General features: G+C 52.9%; 9 protein-coding genes across 9 annotated transcripts; 5 read left to right on the top strand and 4 right to left on the bottom strand.

Annotated features, from left to right (window-relative positions):
- Positions 1–10: 10 nt before the first annotated feature.
- On the bottom strand, positions 11–190 carry SAICODRAFT_5494 (uncharacterized protein; the record flags this gene model as incomplete). The annotated part of the gene is made up of 1 exon (XM_019169332.1): positions 11–190. A coding segment is annotated over one exon (180 nt), but the record flags the coding sequence as incomplete, so codon positions are not given.
- Positions 191–246: 56 nt separating this feature from the next.
- Positions 247–1,515, top strand: SAICODRAFT_5493 (glutamine synthetase/guanido kinase; the record flags this gene model as incomplete). Its single annotated transcript, XM_019169330.1, has 2 exons — positions 247–557; positions 615–1,515. 2 exons carry the CDS (start codon positions 247–249, stop codon positions 1,513–1,515), a joined length of 1,212 nt encoding a protein of 403 aa, XP_019026669.1.
- A 36-nt stretch (positions 1,516–1,551) lies between these two features.
- SAICODRAFT_5492 (uncharacterized protein) lies at positions 1,552–1,920 on the top strand (the record flags this gene model as incomplete). The annotated part of the gene is made up of 1 exon (XM_019169329.1): positions 1,552–1,920. The coding sequence occupies one exon, from the start codon at positions 1,552–1,554 to the stop codon at positions 1,918–1,920; it is 369 nt and encodes a 122-aa protein (XP_019026668.1).
- Positions 1,921–3,373: 1,453 nt separating this feature from the next.
- On the top strand, positions 3,374–4,465 carry SAICODRAFT_47372 (HCP-like protein; the record flags this gene model as incomplete). The annotated part of the gene is made up of 1 exon (XM_019168889.1): positions 3,374–4,465. A coding segment is annotated over one exon (1,092 nt), but the record flags the coding sequence as incomplete, so codon positions are not given.
- Positions 4,466–8,388: 3,923 nt separating this feature from the next.
- On the top strand, positions 8,389–8,841 carry SAICODRAFT_38651 (alpha/beta knot; the record flags this gene model as incomplete). The annotated part of the gene is made up of 1 exon (XM_019168595.1): positions 8,389–8,841. A coding segment is annotated over one exon (453 nt), but the record flags the coding sequence as incomplete, so codon positions are not given.
- A 278-nt stretch (positions 8,842–9,119) lies between these two features.
- SAICODRAFT_29107 (uncharacterized protein) lies at positions 9,120–10,134 on the top strand. The gene has a single exon (XM_019167320.1). It carries the CDS (start codon positions 9,200–9,202, stop codon positions 9,686–9,688), a length of 489 nt encoding a protein of 162 aa, XP_019026665.1. The 5' UTR covers positions 9,120–9,199; the 3' UTR covers positions 9,689–10,134.
- Positions 10,135–10,184: 50 nt separating this feature from the next.
- On the bottom strand, positions 10,185–10,410 carry SAICODRAFT_29105 (uncharacterized protein). The gene has a single exon (XM_019167319.1). The coding sequence runs from the start codon at positions 10,388–10,390 to the stop codon at positions 10,232–10,234; it is 159 nt and encodes a 52-aa protein (XP_019026664.1). The 5' UTR covers positions 10,391–10,410; the 3' UTR covers positions 10,185–10,231.
- A 364-nt stretch (positions 10,411–10,774) lies between these two features.
- SAICODRAFT_29104 (short chain dehydrogenase) lies at positions 10,775–11,791 on the bottom strand. Its single transcript, XM_019167318.1, has 2 exons — positions 11,152–11,791; positions 10,775–11,096 (listed from the first exon to the last, which is right to left on the bottom strand). Exons 1-2 carry the CDS (start codon positions 11,599–11,601, stop codon positions 10,794–10,796), a joined length of 753 nt encoding a protein of 250 aa, XP_019026663.1. The 5' UTR covers positions 11,602–11,791; the 3' UTR covers positions 10,775–10,793.
- A 2,695-nt stretch (positions 11,792–14,486) lies between these two features.
- On the bottom strand, positions 14,487–15,763 carry SAICODRAFT_228149 (uncharacterized protein; the record flags this gene model as incomplete). Its single annotated transcript, XM_019166648.1, has 1 exon — positions 14,487–15,763. The coding sequence occupies one exon, from the start codon at positions 15,761–15,763 to the stop codon at positions 14,654–14,656; it is 1,110 nt and encodes a 369-aa protein (XP_019026662.1). The 3' UTR covers positions 14,487–14,653.
- Between the last annotated feature and the right edge of the window lie 5,215 nt (positions 15,764–20,978).

The raw sequence follows: 20,978 nt of genomic DNA, 5'->3' as shown, positions 1-20,978 counted from the left end.
TAACCCTAACCCTAACCCTAACCCTAACCCTAACCCTAACCCTAACCCTAACCCTAACCCTAACCCTAACCCTAACCCTAACCCTAACCCTAACCCTAACCCTAACCCTAACCCTAACCCTAACCCTAACCGTTGCATACACCCCCAAACTCACCACCAAACAAAACACCAAACAAAACAACCGTAGCATACATCCCCCAAATCGCTACAATGGTCCCTCTCCCTACCTCGCTTCCTTGCCATCCCATGAACTCCCTCCGTCGCACCGCCCTCCGCCAATTCCTCCACCTCCACCGCATTCACCGCCATCGTCGCTCCGACTCACTAACCTTCGGCGACGAGATCGAATCCCACATCCTGCATTTCGCGCCGACCCATAAACTCGTGCTGCCGTCTACCCCGTCGTTGTTGTTGATCGAGAAGTTAAAGGAGAGTCATGGCGATACGGGGGTGTGGCAAGCTGAGTTTGGTGCGAGTATGCTTGAGCACACACCCCGTATACCATACGCTGGGACGCTTGATGGGTTGGCGAGCGTGCAAAAAGACATGCAGACGAGGTCATAGCCCGGATCTGCTCATTGATGTATCAAGACTAACATGCGTGGTGATGACAGACGACTCGCCGTCAAAACCGTCTGCACCCCATACACCCACTACCTCCCCCTGTCAACCCTCCCAATCCTCTCCCCCGAATCGATTCCACCAGCGCATCTCACACCCCTCTCCCCAACCCTCATCACCCCTCTCCCGAAATACCGTCAACGCGGCGAACTATACACCGCGTCCTCCCGTGCCTCCACCACCGTGCCCTTGGCGTCAACGTGCTCGCACCACACCCGCCCGCCCCCCAAGGGTACCATCGAGTTTCGTAACCCACCTGGGACGTTAATCGGCGCATTCAGCTGTGGCCTCCAAGTCACTCTCCAACTCGAATCCATGGCCGACGCATGTCGCGCTCACGACATCCTCCTCCCACTCGCACCGGTCATGTTGGCACTAAGTGCTGCAAGTCCGTTTTTTGCGGGAAGGGTGGTTGGGGGGGATACGCGGTGGGGGACGCAGATGGACACGATTCGGGTCGGGAAAGACACGGAGGGGGGTGGAGTGAGGCAGTGGGGTGCTGTCGAGCACTACCTCACCCGGTCTCGCCGTAAGCTAAACGACATCCCAGCCTCCCCAATCCTCCCCGACATCGCCTCAGCTATGGAAAAAGCCTCAGTGGACCCCGGCCTTGCCTCGACCATCGGCCGCGCACTCTCCGCACCCATAACCCTCCCCACGGACCTCATCCCAACACCACCATCGAACAACGAGAAGGAGAGTGACGAGACATTTCAGACACTGTACACAACCTCAACATACCCCACCACCCGCCTAAAACCACCTCCTCTCTCCGGTTCCTCAGGCTGGAAAGTCGAGTTCCGTCCCATGGATGTACAGCTCCGTGACAGCGAGAACGCCTCCCTCGTTACGTTCGTGGTGCTCGCGGTTTGGGCGGGGTTGGAGAGGGGATGAGGGGCCAGGGTGGAGGTGGCTAAGGTTAGGGAGAACATGGAGAGGGCACAACGACGTGACGCAGTAATCACGCAAAAGTTTTGGTGGACGGAGGGGAGGGAGATGAGCATCGACGAAATCCCCCACGAGGATGGCGGGGTCATGGAGCTCGTGGAAGATTACATCAAACAACACGAACCCATCCCCGCTACGACCCACGACACCCTTCACCGGCAGCTCTCCCTCATCTCGCGTCGTGCGCGGGGCGAGAAACCGACACAAGCGGCATGGATGAGAAGTTTGGTTGACAGAGAGATTTTTGAGGCAGTCGAGGGGGAGAGAATGTTGAGTAAGGATGGGATGTGGGGGGTTATGGAGGCGTGCAGAGGGAGGGTTGAGGAGCAGGATGAAGAGAGCGAGGAGTAGAGGGTTATGAGACAGATTGTATGATTGCCGCTGGGCATGGGCATGGGCATGGGCATTGGGATTAACTGTTGGGTATAGCACGGACATGGACATGGGGGTGCGGCTGAGACCGCCAGAATACCTTGGATACGATGAGCATAGGCATAATGATAATGAGAGAACGCATGGACGTAAGTCGGGACATGGAGTGAAGGTTGTATGTAGGCCGCCTCCCACTGCGTTCTATTCTTAGCAACACGCCAACGCCGCCAGGTGCCATCCCCGGGCACGCACGCCGGGGCTGGGGGGCAAGCGCGTCTCCGGGGGAAAGTGCAGGCGTGTCGCGTGTATGTGTGAAGACGGAGCGACCCGTGAAGTTGGGGTTAGCACAGCTCCCTCGAGCAGAAGAACCGCCGCAGCCGAACGACTCGAAGCAAAAGTCATCGCATCATCATCGGAATTATTAGCGCAGGGCAGGCTTTGTGTAGGTGTAGGCGCCCCACTGCAGCTGCGCACTAACAACCGGCTTAACCTCCCAAGACCAAACGGAAAGACGACGGTTGGTTCAGAGTAAGGCCTGAGCTCAAGCATCAACTGTTACCGACGAGCAGAAAGCCTGACGAGTTTGAAATACTTCGGAGCCAAGTTTGAAGGAAAGACTTTTTCTGTCGCGCTTTTTTTGTTGTGGTGATCGCGATCGACACACGGACAACCTCATCCGTCGGCACGACAGCAACGGGAAGGAATAAAGGTGACACCTCAAAGCAGCAGCTGTTGGTTATCGATAGCCAAAAGCAAGTCAAACAAACAGCTTTCATTCTCCAGACTTGTTCTTCCCTTCTCCAACAACAAGAAGATGACCACGCCACAAGGAGCAACAAAACCCCTTCCAGCCCCACCAACCTCAACCCCCTCGCCACAGCCCTCCCTGTCCCTCCATCATCCGGGACCAGCGTATGCCTCTTCGCCGAATTTGTTGGCGTTACAGCAGCGACTGGGTGGCACGAGTTCGATTAGTTCGCATACCTCCTTCGACACCTCCGGTTCTGGCTCCGGTTCGGGTACGGGCGCTGGTCAACAGCAACATAACCTGAATACATATGGACAAGGGCGACAACAGCGCTACAGTCCCTCCGACTCGCCGAGTAGCGGAAGTGATCGGGAAAGGATGGCACGGAATATGTCCGCGGCGATGGCGGCGGGTTCGGGGTCTGGGTCGATATACGGACAAGCACAACAGCCTATTACGACAGCGCAGCATAGACAGTCACTCGCGCATACACGACAAGCATCCCGTGCTCGCTCCCTCGTCCCCTCCGTCTACGGTGGTCGACTCTCCCCCAGCATCCGGCCCGGAACCCCGAATAGTGCGAATATCCCCTACCTCGAACCCCCCACAACCGACCCCCACTCCCGGACCAACTCGCTCCCGGACTTAGCCGCATGGAGTGCACCCACAACCCCGACACTCCCGGTTGGGGGTGGAGCGAGCTTGTTGGGGCATGCGAGGACGTTGGATATGTATCGGGCGAATGCGAAAAAGACGGGGGATCCGGCGATTCAGTTTGAGTTTGCGTGCTTTATGATTGATGCTGCACGGGAGATGAGTGCGGAGGAATTATCCCCCACCGACCCGAGTCAGGCGAAGAGTAAGCAGAATGAACTCATCAAAGAGGCGGCGGGGGTGTTGAGGCGGTTGGCGGATAGGGGTCACGTGAACGCACAATACTTCCTTGGAGATTGTTATGCGACCGGAGTCATTGGGAAGAATGATGCGGATGGCGCTGGAGGGGTTGGGATGGGGAAACCGGATTTGGAGAGGGCGTTCCCGCTTTTCGTGCTCGCTGCTAAACATGGACACGCGGAAGCTTCCTGGAGGGTCGGGTTGTCGTATGAGTATGGATGGGGCTGCAAGCGGGATCCGCATAAGGCCGTACAGTTCTTGACAAAGAGCGCTACAGCAAACCACCCAGGTGCGATGCTACGACTCGGAAAAGCCCACATGGCGGGCGATCTGGCACTGAAACGCGATAGGAGGGAGGGAGTGAAGTGGTTGAAGCGCGCTGCGGAGGCGGCGAGCGTGGGCTATGCGTCCGCGCCGTACGAGTTGGGACTCCTCCATCTCGTCGGTGTAGACGAAGCGAATATCTTCAAAGACGAGCAATACGCCGCACAGCTCTTCACAAAAGCCGCGGAACTCGGACACGTCGAGGCGGCGTTTAGGTTGGGTGAGGCGTACGAGTATGGACGGCTTGGGCTCCATCCGGACGCGGGACTCTCGATTCACTTTTATGCGATTGCGGCACAGGAGGGGACGGGGCATTCGGGTGCGATGTTGGCGTTGTGCGCGTGGTGTATGGTCGGTGCGCCGCCTTCTCTCCCGAAAGACGAGGCACTTGCGTTTGAGTGGGCGCTCAAGGCTGCGGAAGCCGGGAACCCCAAAGCGGAGTATGCTGTCGGATACTTCCTCGAGATGGGGATTGGGAGGGGAAGGGATGTGGAGGGGGCGAGGGAATGGTATGCTAGGGCTATTGAGCATGGGGATGAGAGGGCTGTTGCGAGGTTGAATGGGTTGAATGGGGTTAATGTTGGGGGACAGGGAAGTGTGCGGCAGCCGATTGAGAGTAGTGAGAGTGGGAGTGAGGGGGGTGGACGGGTGAGACGGAAGAAGGAAGGTAATGGGGGGAAAAAGGAGAAGCAGGAGAAGGATTGTGTGATTATGTGATCTGCAGAAAGAAGAGAAGGGAAGATAAACGGAAGAGAATACGAAAGAATGAGAGGGAGGATCTGCAATGTTTTGTTTTTGTTTCTGGGATTTTCGCATGCTAGCTCTCGTACGCCTTTTGTTTGTACTTTCTGTTTTTATCATAGAGCGCGAGGGCATGTTAGCATTTTAATTGGAAAACGGAAGGTTTCTGAGTTAAAACCTCTCCCTTTGATCTGGTTTCCTCATTCGGTCAATTCAGGCACGCGAGGGCTTGCCAAAAAGTCGACGTTACATAGCCCCAGGAATCAAGAAACGACGTCCACAAAAAAATGGCCTCATTACAGGCTTTGTTGGCATTAATCAATAGCCATGGACAATCCGGGCCACAGATTAAGACAAGGGATTTGGCTGTTAGTCTTGCGGCGTCGTTACGCGAGACGGACGCGGATAAGGATGAGGATGCGGTGGTTTCGTTGTTGGAGACTTTGAGGGGGGTGTTGAAGGTTGATCCCGTACAGCCGTTTGCGTGGATGAGATATTCGGACAAGCAGCTCCTACTGTCACTGCATGGGAAGTGTGTGCAGTTGTTGGAGCGCGATCCGACGAACACGAGCGCGAAGGTGGTCAATGAGGTTGCGCTGTTACTGGAGGAGTGGAAGGAGTTGCATGAGAAGGTTATCGAAACGATCCTGGAGAAGTTGGAGAGATTCTTGTTGGAAGCACAGAGCCAGCACCGGTCAAGCGACGAGGCATTCGAGATCGACCCCGTGGAGGAGGTGAGGGGAAATGAGGGTCAGGAGTGCCCGAGCCGGGAAGTTATGTTGGCCTACCTGCAGTTCTTGGGGAGTCACGCATCACCATCATCGGATGATCCGAGATTACTGAAGGCATTCTTGAGTGCGACCGGATTAAGAGACGTGGAGCTCGTCAAAGCCTCCGTCACCGCGCTCGGAACATCACTCGCCAACTCAGATGGTGCAACGTTCCACCACGAGCTCGTCTATGAACGAATACAAGTGCTGGTAAGGACAAGGAGTACTCTTTGGGTCGAGGCCGGATACGGACTTTTGATACATTTCTGGGCACGGTTGAGCAAGGTCTCAGAGTCTATGTTATTGGACGATGGAACCCGGTCACAACCCCAACATATCGACCGGGAGCGACGAGATAGCTATCTGAACGCCGCTCACTTCTGGCGACTGTTGAGTGAGGGATTGGGGTCAGGATCGAGTCTACCCCAAAAGTTGGCGATGTACATTCTGAAGAGAGCGACGGCGCTGTTGCCCAAGTTGAATTATCAGCATCGTCAGCGGAGTCCAGAGTGGTCTAATTTCTTCGACTTGTATGAAATTCTTAAGGAGGGTTCACCACATCAGCTTCGGCCAGCACTCGTACCGCTTACCAAACTCCTCGAGAGATCAACCCCCTCCTCCTCCACCCCGCCACAAGACCCGAGAAATGCGACTTGGGCGACGATCCTGTTGAGAGCTGGGTTGGGCTCGAAGAGTGATGCGAGTAAGAGATTGCTCTGGAAACACCTCGCCACGACTGCCGCCTCCATCAAGGGCATCACGAGTGAGTGGGACTTTTTGGTCGGCACACTCTTGACCTTCGCGGACTTGCCTCGGTGGTTCACAGTGACCGCCATTGGAGTTTGTGTTCACGGCAACCATGTCTTCGCGCTGGCGAAGGAAGTCATGTCAAGTCAGGCTACTGAAGCGGACGAGAAGGAGTTTATGAAGAGGTTGGTCAAATTCACGGTCGAGGATGCGCAAACTGCCGGTATGACCACCTACCTCCTCCTCGCCATCGCCGACTACCTCGTCGGTATCGGCAAGTGTGTTGACGAGGAAAGCGCAAAGTTGTTGAAGACCATCGTTACGAGCAATAGGAAGGGGTCAATGTATACGGATCTTCGGAAGGAGTTGTTGGCGAACTTGGTGCAGAGGATGATTGGAGAGCAGATTGCTGTTGATCAGGGGGACGCGGAGGAGGCAAAGTGGAACGTGTGGCTCGCTAGCGTCAACAAGGATGATCCTGACCCAGAAAGCAGGTTCTTGAAGGCTTTGGAGGCTGGTGGGGAGGAGGCGGAGAAAGCCGCAACGCTGTACGAAATGAGAGAACAAGCTGAGAATGCGGATGAAGATCTCGCCAAGAGGTACGCGGCTGTAGGGGTGTTCCTCGACACCACCGAAGAGAGCAGCCTTACCACTGAACGTGTCAGCCGTGTGTTGACCTGCTTGAAACATGATGTATCCAAAGCGAAGCCGAAAGCGTTGACGCAGATGTTGAAGTCTTTCAAATCACTGTACGAAAAATTCTCCGTCGAAGTTCAGGCGACACAACAAGCAGCGGAGTTAGTGGAGGAGATGTACGAGATGTGTTCAGTAGGACCAGAATCTGTCTTCAAGTCCGCCGAACTATGCATGTCTTTCATCGACGCTGTCTACGGCTGCGAAAGGATCATGGCCGATATCGCTGATGAGGAGTTGTACGCCGCCCTCGTGAACACTGGCCACAACATTCTCGAGACGGGCCGAAACAGGCGGAGTATTGTGCCGCATTTGGTCAAGCGCTTAGCTGAGTTCTGGGTTCGAACATATGAGTCGGATCGTGGCGTCGCAGTCGCGAGTTTGAGTTACTTCCAGTACCTCATCTACGACATCTTCTCGTACGACCCATTCCGCGGCACGGACGAGAAGTTGGAGATTACCTTCGGATACATCCTGGATGAAGTCGAACACCGTCAACAAGGCGCAAGTTATGAGAAATACTACGGTGATCACGACGTGATGGCCAAAGCACGCCTTATCGACGTGTTCGCTCGTTTGGAGACGGCGGACCCGTACGCGAAGGAGTTTGCGGAGGGGATGAGGGAGGTGGTCTTCGCGCATGCGTTGAAGCCTAAGTTTTTGGCGAAGGTGTACCATGAGAATCAGGTTGAGCATAGATTGAAGCTGAGTCAATGGCGTCTCGTTATCCTGCTGGACAGGTTCTTGGATCAGGAGGCTGTGGAGGGCGTTTTGGACAACCTTTTGCACGCGCTGTCAGTGGAGAGTATGCCGAGTGTTAAATGCTTCATCGAATGGGCGATCGTGCGGGTTGCGTGTCTCTTCCCTGCACTGGATTTGATAAAGACGAAGGTCTGGGCTTTGTTTACCGAGGGTAAGGAGGAGCTCAGACCGCACGTCTGCATCTCGTTGATCAACATCGGTGTCGTACACGCTAGGGTTGCGCCAGAAGATGTTCGTGAGCAAGTCCACAAGGAGTTAATTGAGAACATCATGCCGTTCACCTGCGCCAACAGAAGCGCACTGCGTCACCACGCTGCCTCCTCCTTCCTCAAAATCTGGCAGGATGCAGAAAAGCTTGGAATCAAGCCCATTACCAGCAACTCAGCGTTCGCTAAGACCGCCGAGTACTGCGCGACGTCGCCTCAATACACGTCCATTCACGCCAAGTTTGCAGAAAACTGGTATTTGAGTGAGTTTGATCCTGTCAGGGACCATACGCTTGCGGTCATGTGGCACAAGATGGTTAGGTTGTGTGATCCGACTGAGACGGAAAGGATTCAGCCTTCTGTATTCGAAAGGATCGGTACGGACGACAGAAGGGAAGTGAAGCTTGGTGCGGATGAGTACGAGGAAGTTGCTGGGGAGGTTGTCGAGGACGAACCTACCAAAGTCGAAGAAGAAGCAAGCGGTGCGTTGCAGAGCAAGAGTGGCGCGTGGGATACCTTCCTCGAAGAAAACGCCGACGCAGAACGCGACACCGCCAAAGACCGCAGCAGTATCATCGTCGTCGCCTCCCTCATCTCTCAAAAACCAAACCTCGCTGGAATCTGCAGAACGGCTGAGATCATGCGCGCCGAGCTTCTCTGCCTCGACGACATCACCGTCGTCAAAACCGCCGGATTTCAAAGCGTGAGCGTGAGTTCCGAAGTATGGATGCCGCTGCACGAAGTCAAAGAACCCAGTATCAAAGACTTCCTCCGCGAGAAAAAAGCAGAGGGATACACCATCATCGCACTCGAACAATCGTCCTCTTCTGTCGTCTTAGGCACCTACGCCTTCCCTGAAAAATGCGTCCTACTCCTCGGAAGGGAGAAGGAGGGCGTGGACGCGGATTTGTTGGTCGAGGTGGATCAGGTTATTGAGATCCCGCAGTATGGGTACACGAGGAGTTTGAATGTGCATGTGAGTGCGAGTTTGTTGTTGTATGAGTATACGAAGCAGATCAGGGGTGGGATCAAGCCGTAGCTATAGTGGGGGACGGCTAGAGGACTACACAGTACTATAGAGCATATCGGATGCAGCAGCGGTAGAGGGATTGAAGGGATGTGATAGGATATATCGGTTAAGGAATGACTATAGACAACTCCGATGGAACAGCTGCTTCTGAACTCTAAAGATGGGCTCTATTGTATTCAAATCCTTTAAGCATCCATATTGCAGAGCAGCTGTGTCCCGTTTTTGCATCTCGTCCCCGAAACAGCTGCATCCGCGACAAGGCGCACGATACTCGTTGACCCTCCTCTTCTAAGGTCCTCTACTTCCTTCTGCTCAGCATTACCCCACGGCGGGTCTCAATTTCATGGAACATACCTCCCTCTTCACCATCATCTCCGGCGCCCAAACCGGTGTCGACACAGCGGCAATCCGCACCGCCCTCCACCTCTCCATCCCTCTAACCGGCTGGGTCCCCCACAACTTCACCAACGAACGCGGACGCATCCCCGATGCCTACATCCTTTTCCTCCGCGAAACTTCAAGTTCGGAGACTGCTGAACGTACAAAGTTGAACATGCACGATGCCAATGGCATCCTTACAATCCTACGCGGTCCGAAGGAGAAAGCAATAGGTGGGACCAAGCTGGGCGTAGACGAGGCAGAAGAGGAGGGGAAGACCATGTGTTTTGTGGACTTGAACGCTGCGGGGGAGGGTGAAATCCACAAGGTCAAGCAATGGCTTCAAATTCATCGGATCACGAAGTGTGCAATCGGAGGACCTAGAGAAAGTGAAGAACCTGGAATTGAGGCTGATGCCGAGGAGTTCTTGATGGAGGTCTTTGGTGGGGAGTGATGGCGATCGGTTCTGCTCTGCTCCTCCTCATCTACAACACCCATCGCGGACTTCGAGCCCATTGATCGCTTTCCCTAGATCTTCATCATGTGGAGATCGACAGGGTGAAGCGAGGTCGGAATACACGACACCTGAAATATCTTGTCACGGAAGGCATATGCATGTTCCATGACCTTTACAGCACCAGTGACACGACCATACCCATTACCGGCCACGTGTGCATTCGAGAAATCTTGACCTTATCGACCAATCCCAACGAAAAGCTCTCCATCGAACGATCTGCGAAAACCTAAAGGACCGCGGCCTCCACTTACGCTTCTCCGTCATCGCCGGCAAATGCCCCTCCCTCCTCCTCGGCCGCGGCCCCCGCACACTTGGTCAAATCACCCCTGCAAACCCGACTCGGAGGAAGAAGGGTGGTATCATCACGGCACGCACGAGGAACTCCGTATCAACTATGGCGGTGGACGATCACATTGGGGTGTTGTAGGGCGTCATGGGCGGTTGGGTCGAGGTGGGCGGTGATGTTGCCGGTTGCGGTGGCTAGCTATAGGAAAAGGGCGAGGCGGGAGATGGAGGTGGGAAAGGGTGAGGATCGGTAGAACTTGCAGGCTGAGGTGTAGGGGAGGGATGTCGGAAGGAGGAGCAGATGGAGGGGAGGATGGCGGTGATGGAGGATGGTGTTTGCGTTGATGGTGCCATTGTGGAGTGATCCATATGACCTTAGCAGTAGTATCGGTTATGGTGTTTTAGAGGATTACGGAGGATGATGAGTACTGCCCACATCTACCGCATAATGATCGGGCGGACGGTCCTATGAAGAGGACTTTGGGGATCGTTCGTCCGTACGCGGACTTGCTTGCAAATGGAAATGTATATCATGTCTTATCGATATCATCCAAGGCCCGTGTACAAGCATGCCACGGCTTCTTCTCCCAATTCGAACGGATTGTCACAATCCAATCCAACGTGCGATCACAAGGTGTCGGGTCAATATCGAGGAACGAGAAAACAGATTTCGATATCGATGTAATTGAAAGACATAATAACAGTTAGTAACACCCACCGAACCTCGAACCCACGACTCCTCGGCAACCCCCCTCACTTACTTGAACCCAATCCCACTATCAACACAAACACCCTGTCCGGTAATCCCCCCATTCGCCGCCAACCCAACAAACATCTGTGCCGCATCCTCCACCTCGGTAACCTGCTTCAACTGTGCCCTCTCCGCAATCTCCCGAATCTTCTCTTCACCGAACTTCTGGCCCCATTGCGTGAGTAGGAGACCGGGGAGAACGGCGTTGACGCGGATTCGGGTGGATGTTGTTGCGAGGCATTTGGTGAGGTGGAGGGATGCGGATTTGGTGGTGGAGTAGGGGAGGGAGGAGCCGGATGGTTTGAGGGCCTGTAAGTTTGTCGTTTTAGTATCACGAGGTGGTGAGCGAAAAAGTTCAACTTACCGCGAGAGAGGAGGATATCAGGAATACACCCCCATCCTCATTCGCCTCCAAGAACGGCTTTGCAGCACGGAACAACCAGAAATGGGATTTGACGTTCATTGTCCAACATTTATCCCATTCCTCATCACTGAACGCCTCCAGATCCTCGAATGGCGCAAACTTTGTCCAACCACCATTGCTCACAACAACATCCAACCCACCCAACTGCTCCTTCGCTTCCTTGACGAGTCTTTCACAGTCATCTTTGGACGACAAATCGGCCTGGATTGCGATGGAGGAGATGTTCTCGGCTTTGCAGGCATCGACGACAGTGTTTGCGGCGTCGGGGGAAGAGTGAAAGTTGATGGCGACGTTGCACCCAGCCGCGGCGAATTGACGGGCGACTTCGGCGCCAAGGCCGTTGGAGGAGGCGGTGACGAGGACGTTGCGGCCTTTGAGCTTGTATGACATGTTGAGATGTGGTGTGACGGATCAATTGAGAAGAAGAGGTAGGGTCTGGTGTTCGTTGTAGGTAAACGATTTAGTGCCGAAGCAGGTTTGACTGTTCAGGTAGTACAGTAAGCTCCCTTGTAGGATGGTCGACAGCTATCAAATCGGTAGGGTTAGGCCTCCATCATCTTGGTGTTTAGTCGGCGACTACGGTGCGTTGCAGTGCGGGGCCGGGTTTGCGGGGTCGGCTGTGATCTCCGTCGACGGGCGATCCGCCAGGCTCTCCCAATCTGGGCTGGCCATGAAAGGCATCGTTTCCATTGTTTTCTCAAACAGAATAATACTGTCCATTCATCCTTCTGCCACAGCATAACATGGCCCTTATCATAGGTATCGATAACCCTGCGTCCTCGCAGATAACGCACTTTGTAAACATCGAGTCGGTGGATATGCTTCGGTCTATACTCCAGTCGAGCACCAGGACGAATGTGACCTGTTCGAAGTCATCGGACTACTCAGGCAAAGGTCATGGCGACGTCGTGTTGTCCACCTAATATGCACCCGTTTGGCTCCCTACATCTCACGTCGAGCTTCCAGTTGCATGGATGATTGAGCAACGGCGAGTCATGCGCGTCCCTCAGTTGACACGACGGTCTGGGACATCTTGAACATCTTGGCACAACTCACGCATCGTCGAGAAGGCGGCAGATTAACGCAAAACCCGCTTTGACGTGATGCCAACTCATCTCAAAGACACTCGCGAGTGTGGGAGCTTCGGTTAGTCTAAATCCTCGTGTTTGTTCACTAAAAAGAGAACCTTCTTCAGACCATGCACTAAAGATACAGCACCCGAGTATTCCCAGCTGGTCTCCCACGCTAGTACTGACTGGGCCCTATGATGCTTAACTTAGGAGATCGGACGGGATCCTGTGCTTTCATCATGGTATGGCCGTATCTGGCAATTTTCCAACCGTTTCAAATAATACTTCCACAATCGTCCCTGAATCTCAGAGAATCACGCGTTCCGTCATTCCTCGTTGATGCGATGCGGTCGTGCATCTTTGGACATCTTGTTCAAAGCGTTCGTTGAACGTCCACGGCACAAGAACACGACCAACAGCACCTCCTCGATTGCCACCGAAAGCAGCCCGCTGCCCCCCTGATGCCTAACATAAAGGTTTCATTTCCATCGGCCCCAATTCACCCGCATTCTAGCCAGATGTTGGCAAGATAAGGCATGTAAAACATGGGTTGCCCCTCGATGTCCCCGCCTCACGTTTCATTCCTGGTGGTGTCTTGCAGAATGCGACAAGGACACGAACTGATAGATCATAGCTTGATTTTTGCCGACAGCTGACCGCTGACCGCTGATGGATGCGGTGTTGAGGACGTTGCGGCCCCCATGGTTGTAGAACATGTTGAGCGAGTTAATCAGCAGGATGATTGGAGATAATTGCTGGACCGTGCGATGTCTCAAATACCACCAGCAACAGCGACCACACTAACCATTCCGACACCACCAACACCACCGGCAACACCGATTCTCTAGTCCAACCCCCCATGATCTCCACGCTGTTACGCGTCGGTCGTCCGCATGGGACCCGTCCCGTGAACCATCCAATCCTCTCCTTCATGGCTGCCACATGTATTGACCGAACTGCAAACACGACCGCTCATGTTCATGAATCTCGGAAGCAAGCTTAAGCGTCTCATAGAGAGTATGGTAGTTAAATCTATATACCAACGTCACCCAGGAGTTAATGATCACGTGACCCGCGAAGAAGTATCATAAACTACGCACAAGCCTTCCGCGTCTTGGCGGGAGAGGATAGGGTTCTCAGAGAGCACTCCGGATGACGTCGTCAACTGCAAGAGAGCGATTAGCTCTCCTGTTAAATATGGTATTAAAGTTCCTGACCATGAGCTCGCACCGTGTGCGTCTCCGCCGGCGTCATATGGCACAGACGGGGTTCCTCGGTGTTCATGGCAGTCATACCCAGCAGTACTAATCCATTGACAGAGCTCGTATACAGAAAAACTGCCTCGTAAATCGTCCGTACGTGCAACCTGGCTGCCATGGAGCAACTGCAGGTGGCTGCAGCTCGGATTCTCAGGGCAGATGTGTCTTGCTCGTAGCTGAAGCTTCCGCAAAAACTATACCATTACACGAGGTATCCGAGGATATACCGCGCTTGGATCAATCGAAAAGGACAAGCTATATGGTTGGTTGAAGGAGTTCTCGGCTCAGATGCGCTGTTCTCCTAGAGAGGTTGGTGTATCGCGGGTTGTGAATGGTAACGCCCCTGTGCACCTCTGTCGGTATCATGGGAGCGGGACATGTGTTTGTGAAGAAGGGTTGTGACTTGTTTGATAGTGATGACGTACTATAACTCTCTATGGTTTGCTTTATATGTTCTATCTTCGCGAATGGGATTGATCATTGTTCATGTGCGTGCCTAAGTCGTACCGTTCACGGCGCGCAAGTGGACCAGCCTCTTGACAGGTTTTGTACAGTACTGCATCATTCTACGGACTAAAAACGACACCCAATCGATATCTGCCGGAATGTTGACACAATCATTGATACACAAGTACAGCTCGCAGACATCCTAGTATGCGAGGCTGGATAAACAACGGATTTTGCGCGTTCAGGGTACCCGTGGGAAACGTCGAAGAACGAGTGGCCGTAAGATCAGCGTCTATTTGATAGGAGAGTTACGACCGCAAAGCTCTGAAAACATCCAGTGTGAGTCACGTTGAAGACCCTGTCCCTTCGGTAGCACTCTGCAGGTCTGGTACTGTGTCCTGTTCCGGAAACGGTCCGGTCGCGTCTTAGCGCGCAAGGTCGGCGCTCGCAAAGAAATATCTGCTGAGGAACCTGTGGACTGACTTCCTCCAAACCAGCACTCGATAGCTGACCCTCTTATCGAAAAGATGGTCCTCAACAATGGGAAGAACAGAGCGATACTGTTCAGAGCTTCCTAATTGGAAAGAAGAGGTCAATTTTTACCCTTTTTGTCTATAAATTTCCAAAAATAAACTTCAAGCTCCTTCATTTTTGTGATATCGCGCCTCAATAGTACCCGCCTGATTGAGTATATCCGTCTTCGGCCGCCTGCGAAAACATCCCGCTCGCTCCCGTCACGAACCCAAAGGTCGTCAACTCGGCCCATTGAGATCTCTGAGGTACTTGACTCGACGTCTGAGGTCCAGGCTTTGCTGCGGGTGCCGGCGGCGGTTGTGGAGCGGGCTCGGGGATGGGTTCAGCTGGTACTTGGGGTGCTGCGGGAGATGGGGACATAGTTTGTGGCGCCCCATTAGGTCCACCTCCACCTCCAGGTCCAGGATTCACCTCCGGAGTACCTTCGTGTACCTGGTGGTGGTTAATGACGATGGTAGGGGAGAATACCGCGTCGATGATGGTATCTCGGTATATGATCTGGGATTGACCAGTACCATTGACTTTGTTTATCTCCGCCAGCTTGTAGGCGTCAACATCCACATTCATGAACTCGAAGAGAAGAGTATTGCGTCTGCCCATGTTGAGCATGTCAATTGTGACGAACGATGAGGAAATCGAAATCAGCATGTTATCGCTGATTGAGAAGCGAAGCTTGAACAAGTCATTGAGTGATTCACCGAAGACATGCGGATGATCGAGACACATTGTGGTAAGGGCGTGTTGCACCTTGTATCTTTTATTATACCAGGCAGTGTCGAGATCCCAGGACCGGTACCTGAGGCCAACATAGAGTTTTGACTTGTGGACGAACTCAATGTAGTCTTCCCCAAAAAGAGCGCGCAGCAGGTCTGGTATGCTCGCGCTTGGCATATCTGCGCGACTCAGCTCAAGCTCCTTGCCGTGAGATGCGGTGCTGAAAGCAGGATAAAGATCGTCGAGGCTAATCATCCCGACCTCGTTCAAGAAATGCCTCAAAGCTGTGGCATAGTCCTCCGCGCGACGTTGGAGGATACCCTGCGCCTTTATTGCGGCGCGGTCATACCGCTCTTGAAGGCAACGCGGCGTGTAGGAAACTTCGTATGTTTTGCCTTTCGACGTAATCAACGCGACTTGCGTGTTGGAGTCCAAAAAAATCTTGACATCGTCCCCGAAGCGAAAGTCCCAAAGGACTTGCAACTCTCTAGCATACTGTGCTAAGTCAAATGTCTTGTACACAACCATACCCAGAGCATTCCACTGCGCCGTGATGAGCTTACTCTCGGTGTATTCAGAACGCTCCTCAAACCACTTTTTCCGAACCTGAATGACGCAATAATCCGTGCCGGCAACGTGGTTATAATATATGTTTTTGAAAAACTGCCTCAGATAAACCGTGCGGTCTGAGGCGGGCTCCGGCTCCGATCCATGGACGCCAAAATAGCATCTGTATAGTCAAGCCGTTGAGAATGTTTGGGGAAACTGTCGTGGGCAAGTTTAAGAACTGGTGCAGTCGACGCAGCTGGTGGCGAGCATGTCATATTCAGACACCGTGGGAAGAAAGTTTGGCAAATTTGACAAGTAGCGGCCGAAAAAGCTAAGCCCACTCAACCCAGCTGAAAAGGAATCACGAAGAGAAAACGATATTTTCGACAGGATGTAATAGTCCATTTCACAAAGAACTTAGGGTTAGGGTTCTAAGCACGCACATCGGGACTTGAAGGAAGTATCAAGGCCGTCATCGTCCCCCAGGCCGCAGCCACGGCCGGCAGCTTCCTTGCATTGTAATAGTGGTCAATAAGATGTCTGAAAGCTTCGTAGATCGAGCTCGGGTTGGAACGCCCATGTCCATATCGAGTCAGACCGGGCGAGACGTGTATGTGGTGGCGAGTTCGAGGACGAGGACGTACATGTTCTACAGTGTAATACATCCAAAGATTGTAAAGTGATCGAAGTTGTTTTGTCGCCTGAACCCTCCAGCTGTCTCTTTTCAAATTTTTCTTCCGTCCGAAAAGATCCTCATATATTTCATCAAGACTTGAGTACCTGTCCCCCGCTTCGCGGGGTGACTAAGTGAGTTTCCCCCCTATAACATGAGTTAAGCTAACACAGAGCTCCGTCGGTCCACTGGTGAGGTGCACCAGTGGGGTGCCGAAGGGGGCTTGACTGGGGTAGGTTGCGGCACACACACGAGATGGCAACTTGCGACGTCGGGGATCCAGTGTGAGTTCCGGGGAGGGTGCGACACCTCGTGCTCTCGCGCAGAGGTCTCCGGACGGGCAGTGGGACTTAGACGTCAAAAAGTGGCTATCGTCCCGCCGGGACCTTGTGACTCTCTCTTTTCGATCTTTTGAGTTTCTAAACTTGATTGAAATTGCATTCGGCAGGGAACGTCTTTCGTACGATACGTATTCCGTGCTCCGTTGATGCTCGCTCGCAGCAGCCTCTTCCCCTTGGTAGCCTTTCTCCTCCGAACTGTGCAGAAGGAGCACGCGATTTGATTTCCATTTCGGTTCTACTCATCTCTTCGAGAATTGAAAGTTCATTGCACTAGACTTGACCTCCCCTTAACTGCTGTTACGATCTTTCCGTTCGATACCGACGCAACAAACGAACTGGTATAACACAGCAAAACCTAGGTCGTAGAATGCCACCAGTGTATCGGTGTAATCTTGCAAGATTGTTGAAGTCATTGTAGCCATGATCGTCGGCGCACTCCCACCGGACGTGGACCTCACATCTTGATTTTGATTCTACATTGCGTCGATGACGCCTCGGTCAGTTTCGACCAATATAGCGGCGTCTCTGGGATGAAGAAAGCAACTTCACTGACCAGGAATGTGGGTATACCCAAAGTACTCAGTGACCGAACTTTTCACATCGCCATGGCCGTCGTCAAAACCCGTGAACCAAAGCGCTTAAGGAAGCTCTCCATTGGCGGCAGTAAGCGACCTTCGACGATTAGGGTGAAACAGTTTCAATTATGATGTTTACAGTGGGAAACACCAGCCACGAGCAGTACAAGAGGCAGGAGTTAAAGAAGGCCAATGAACTTGGCAGTTCGCAGATCGCATACCTTGATACCCTCACCGGATCCGCTTCTTCGTAAGTACGTGTACGCAGCGGCCACGGTTGACGAGAGACGTCTGCCATTGATCCAAACGCAAAACAAAGGTGTTGAAGATCTCACAGAGAGAAATGAGCAAGGAACGCATGAATGGTACGACAACGATGAAGTCTTGTAGAATGCGGTGCTCGAGTGCAACTGGAGACGGTGCTATGTTGCTGTGATTGTTGACGAACGACGACGTACACGATGAAGATCCATATGGCACTGGAACGAGCGTCATTGCCACTTCACCGGCAGTTCAGGGGATGATCCCGCGAGGTCGACAACCTCCACTGTCTCCTTGACCACTGCTCTCGAAGTTGTTGACTTTACTCTCACATTTTCAACTGCATTCATATGTTGTCAACAGCCGTTAAGTTCCCATCCTCCTCCGCCCCGCTGCACGACTCAAATCTCGGAGGAATGCACCGGCGCGCGGGTCGCGACCTCAAAATCAAGATGTACGAGGCGACTTCCCGTTGATGACGTTAGAGTTGGGTGGTCTGCCGGTAGAGGCAATCGATTTTTGATCGACTTCATGCTCTGCAATATCGCTATCCGAAGCTGTCGCACGCTGCGAAATGTCGAAGATGGGGCGGAGATAACTGACACTGAGCATAAACCCCCGCCGGTGACAAGCCTGAACTGCACACTGGCATTCTCAGCCGCGACCATCACTTCCGAAACAACATCCTGCGTACAACTGCCAACGTCATCCTTCAGTGCTACATGATCCGACCTCGGGGCGCGGAAGGCTCGAGGAGGAATGAGGAGGACTGAGGAGGACTTCGAATCGCATCTGAGTCGCACCGTCCCTTCTGGTTGTGTTGATGGGCTGCACAAGACGTTAGACGTACTTTTACGTTGTCGGTTGAAGTTACAGTGCACGGGCCGCCGTCGATATTGCGTGCAGCTGATTGGTCCTGGCTGGGGAATATTGCTATTGCACGAAGGGAACACGTCGTTCACTTGATCTGTGAAGAATCAAAGCGGCTTTGGGGTCATAAGAGTTGCCTGATTCGGCAAGCCAGCCCCCACGAATCCTCACCCGTCTTCCGTCGTCGTCTCCTAGCCTCTTCGCTTCCTTCCTCATCACCCGTCATCCGCTCTTGCTCTACGTCTTTTCGCCTCGACATCCTTCCTACTCGCCAGGCAAGCATCATGAAGGCAGGCCTCACACTGCACCAATCGCCTTTTGCATCGTCTCCGTCTGGTCTTGCCGTCGCGCTTTAACCGCTTGCACTATCATCGACAATACTCGAGGCATTGCTATCTTCACTCTTATCAGCTACTACCAAGTGTCTGAAACACAATGTTGGCTGCGAACTTCCGGTTCCTCTGGCTCGGTGCTTTGGAGTTTGGAAAGGTGAACGGTGACCACTTAACTCAACCTTCCCTTCGAGCTCCTCCCGATCAACTCGCCTGGACGATAGTCCACCGTCAAAGCCGTAAATCATCACTCGAACTACACAAACGGCGATACTGTCCGGTTAGCTTCTACCGATGACCATGATCAGTCACCTGAATTCTCATCCATCCATCGGTCGTCATTTCTTGCTTTGTCATCACTCTCGTCGCGTCCTTGCTCCCACAAAGTCATACGTACATCCATCGTGAATGGCAGTCAAGGACGGCGACAGACATGATCAACATCTTGGTCGGTACAGAGGCATGGTCCGCTATCATTATCCCGTCTCGCCGGTTTCCACCTTCTCCGCAGATCAACCGCCTCGCAAGTTAGAAGAACACACCCGTGTGTCGCCGATCACCTGGACTATGACCCGGTGTAGCTGTTACGATTCGCCGTGGATCTTATGCCACCTTCGCGGTCCAGGCTTGCCTCCTTCCTTACCCGACACGTTACCTGTGAGCTGAGTCTTGATTAGGAGCTTTCTTGACTGAACAAATCACATGATCCTCTTACCCTGATAGTATTCTCACAGACAGGGTCTTTGTGTGCGATGAGGTAGCAACCGGGACTTGCTGACTGCCGACTTCAACCTCACTGCGTCGAGAATCGTCACTGTGACGAATAAATCTGGATGGACTGATGTTGTCGTCATCGCGGCCTGTCGTAATGCTGGATGATTTGGTGAGAATGGAGTGGAGTTTGAAAGTGAACATAACTCTGTTGCCGGTTTGGGTGTGCGACTTCGGTACCGACTCTCGGTCAAGTTCACGATAGCAGCGCTACGTCAAGCTTCCACCGATAATTCAATGACGCACTGTGTTACTGCGCTTCGGGGCAGCAAGGGAACGGAAGTGGTATTCCCTTGGTGAGTGTCTGGATGGTGAATAAGTTTGAATGCAGTGCGTGAGTACTTGCTAGTCCTCGTGTAGTTCGTCTAGTATCAACAATCTCGGCCCTTGCTGGTTCTGCAATGTCAACTCGTTAGTCCCGGCAGCGGATGAACGAAGTTTTGCACCTTTGTCAGGAACATTGATAAGTTCACTCAAACGCAGCGCATGTTTTAAATTCCCTTCTGGTCTTGTCCTTCAGTAATCCAGACGAGCGTACTCACATGCTGAGGTCAAACGTCGACGTACTCCCCCCTTCCAAAACTCTGTAAACAGATTGAATGTTGAATGATTGTGATCCTTTAACTGGTAAGAGCGCTAATCACTAGCCTCGTTAAGCACCCATGGGTGCAGTCGATCAAGCGGTGGGACCCGGGACTAAGCCTACCTAGCGCTCTTTACGGGCGGGAGGTATATGTGTGTACTAGGTACCGCAACTTCAGAATTGCTCGGTAGGTCCGGATAGCATGTTGTGCGCCATAGCGTATCACCTCGTAACTTTGAATAATGGATTGCATGGCCTTTCGAGCGCCGACTTTTACAAATGATTCATATCGCCAGTTTTTCGCCATAACGATACAGATACAATAAAAGGTCCAGCATTTAGCGTGAGAACTCGTTTCTTGCGCAGCTTCTTGTATGCGAGGCCCGACCGACAATCATGAAACCGGTTCGTCGCCAAGATGTCAAGATTACAGTCGATACTTCGTGGACGTTTGTGGTAAGTATTATGAACCATGTGAGCCGGAGCAAGCTAACATCATCTTCTAGCTGTTGACCCTTGACGGGTTTACGTATGAGCTGCAGTAAGGTCAAGAATGGGCGCGAGGACTTGTCGTGGTGCCGTCGACCGGTACTTCGATCGCCTCTCGGCAGCCTACCGTGACATCGTCTGGTCTTCTTGATGAAAAAGGTTTGTCAGGCGTTGCATGTTCATCGTGGTGGTGAACATGTAACACGGAACGACATATCTAAAGAGGAAGGAAAGGTGAAAAGAGGCATAAAATGTTTGAGAGATAGACGAAGTTAGAATATCATTTACCAGAGACCTAG

This window comes from Saitoella complicata (assembly GCF_001661265.1).
Source record: "Saitoella complicata NRRL Y-17804 unplaced genomic scaffold SAICOscaffold_3, whole genome shotgun sequence".
Taxonomy (NCBI): Eukaryota; Fungi; Ascomycota; class Saitoellomycetes; order Saitoellales; family Saitoellaceae; genus Saitoella; species Saitoella complicata.
The sequence above is the reverse complement of the archived record's forward strand: the minus strand, read 5'-3'. Positions and strand labels throughout refer to the sequence as shown.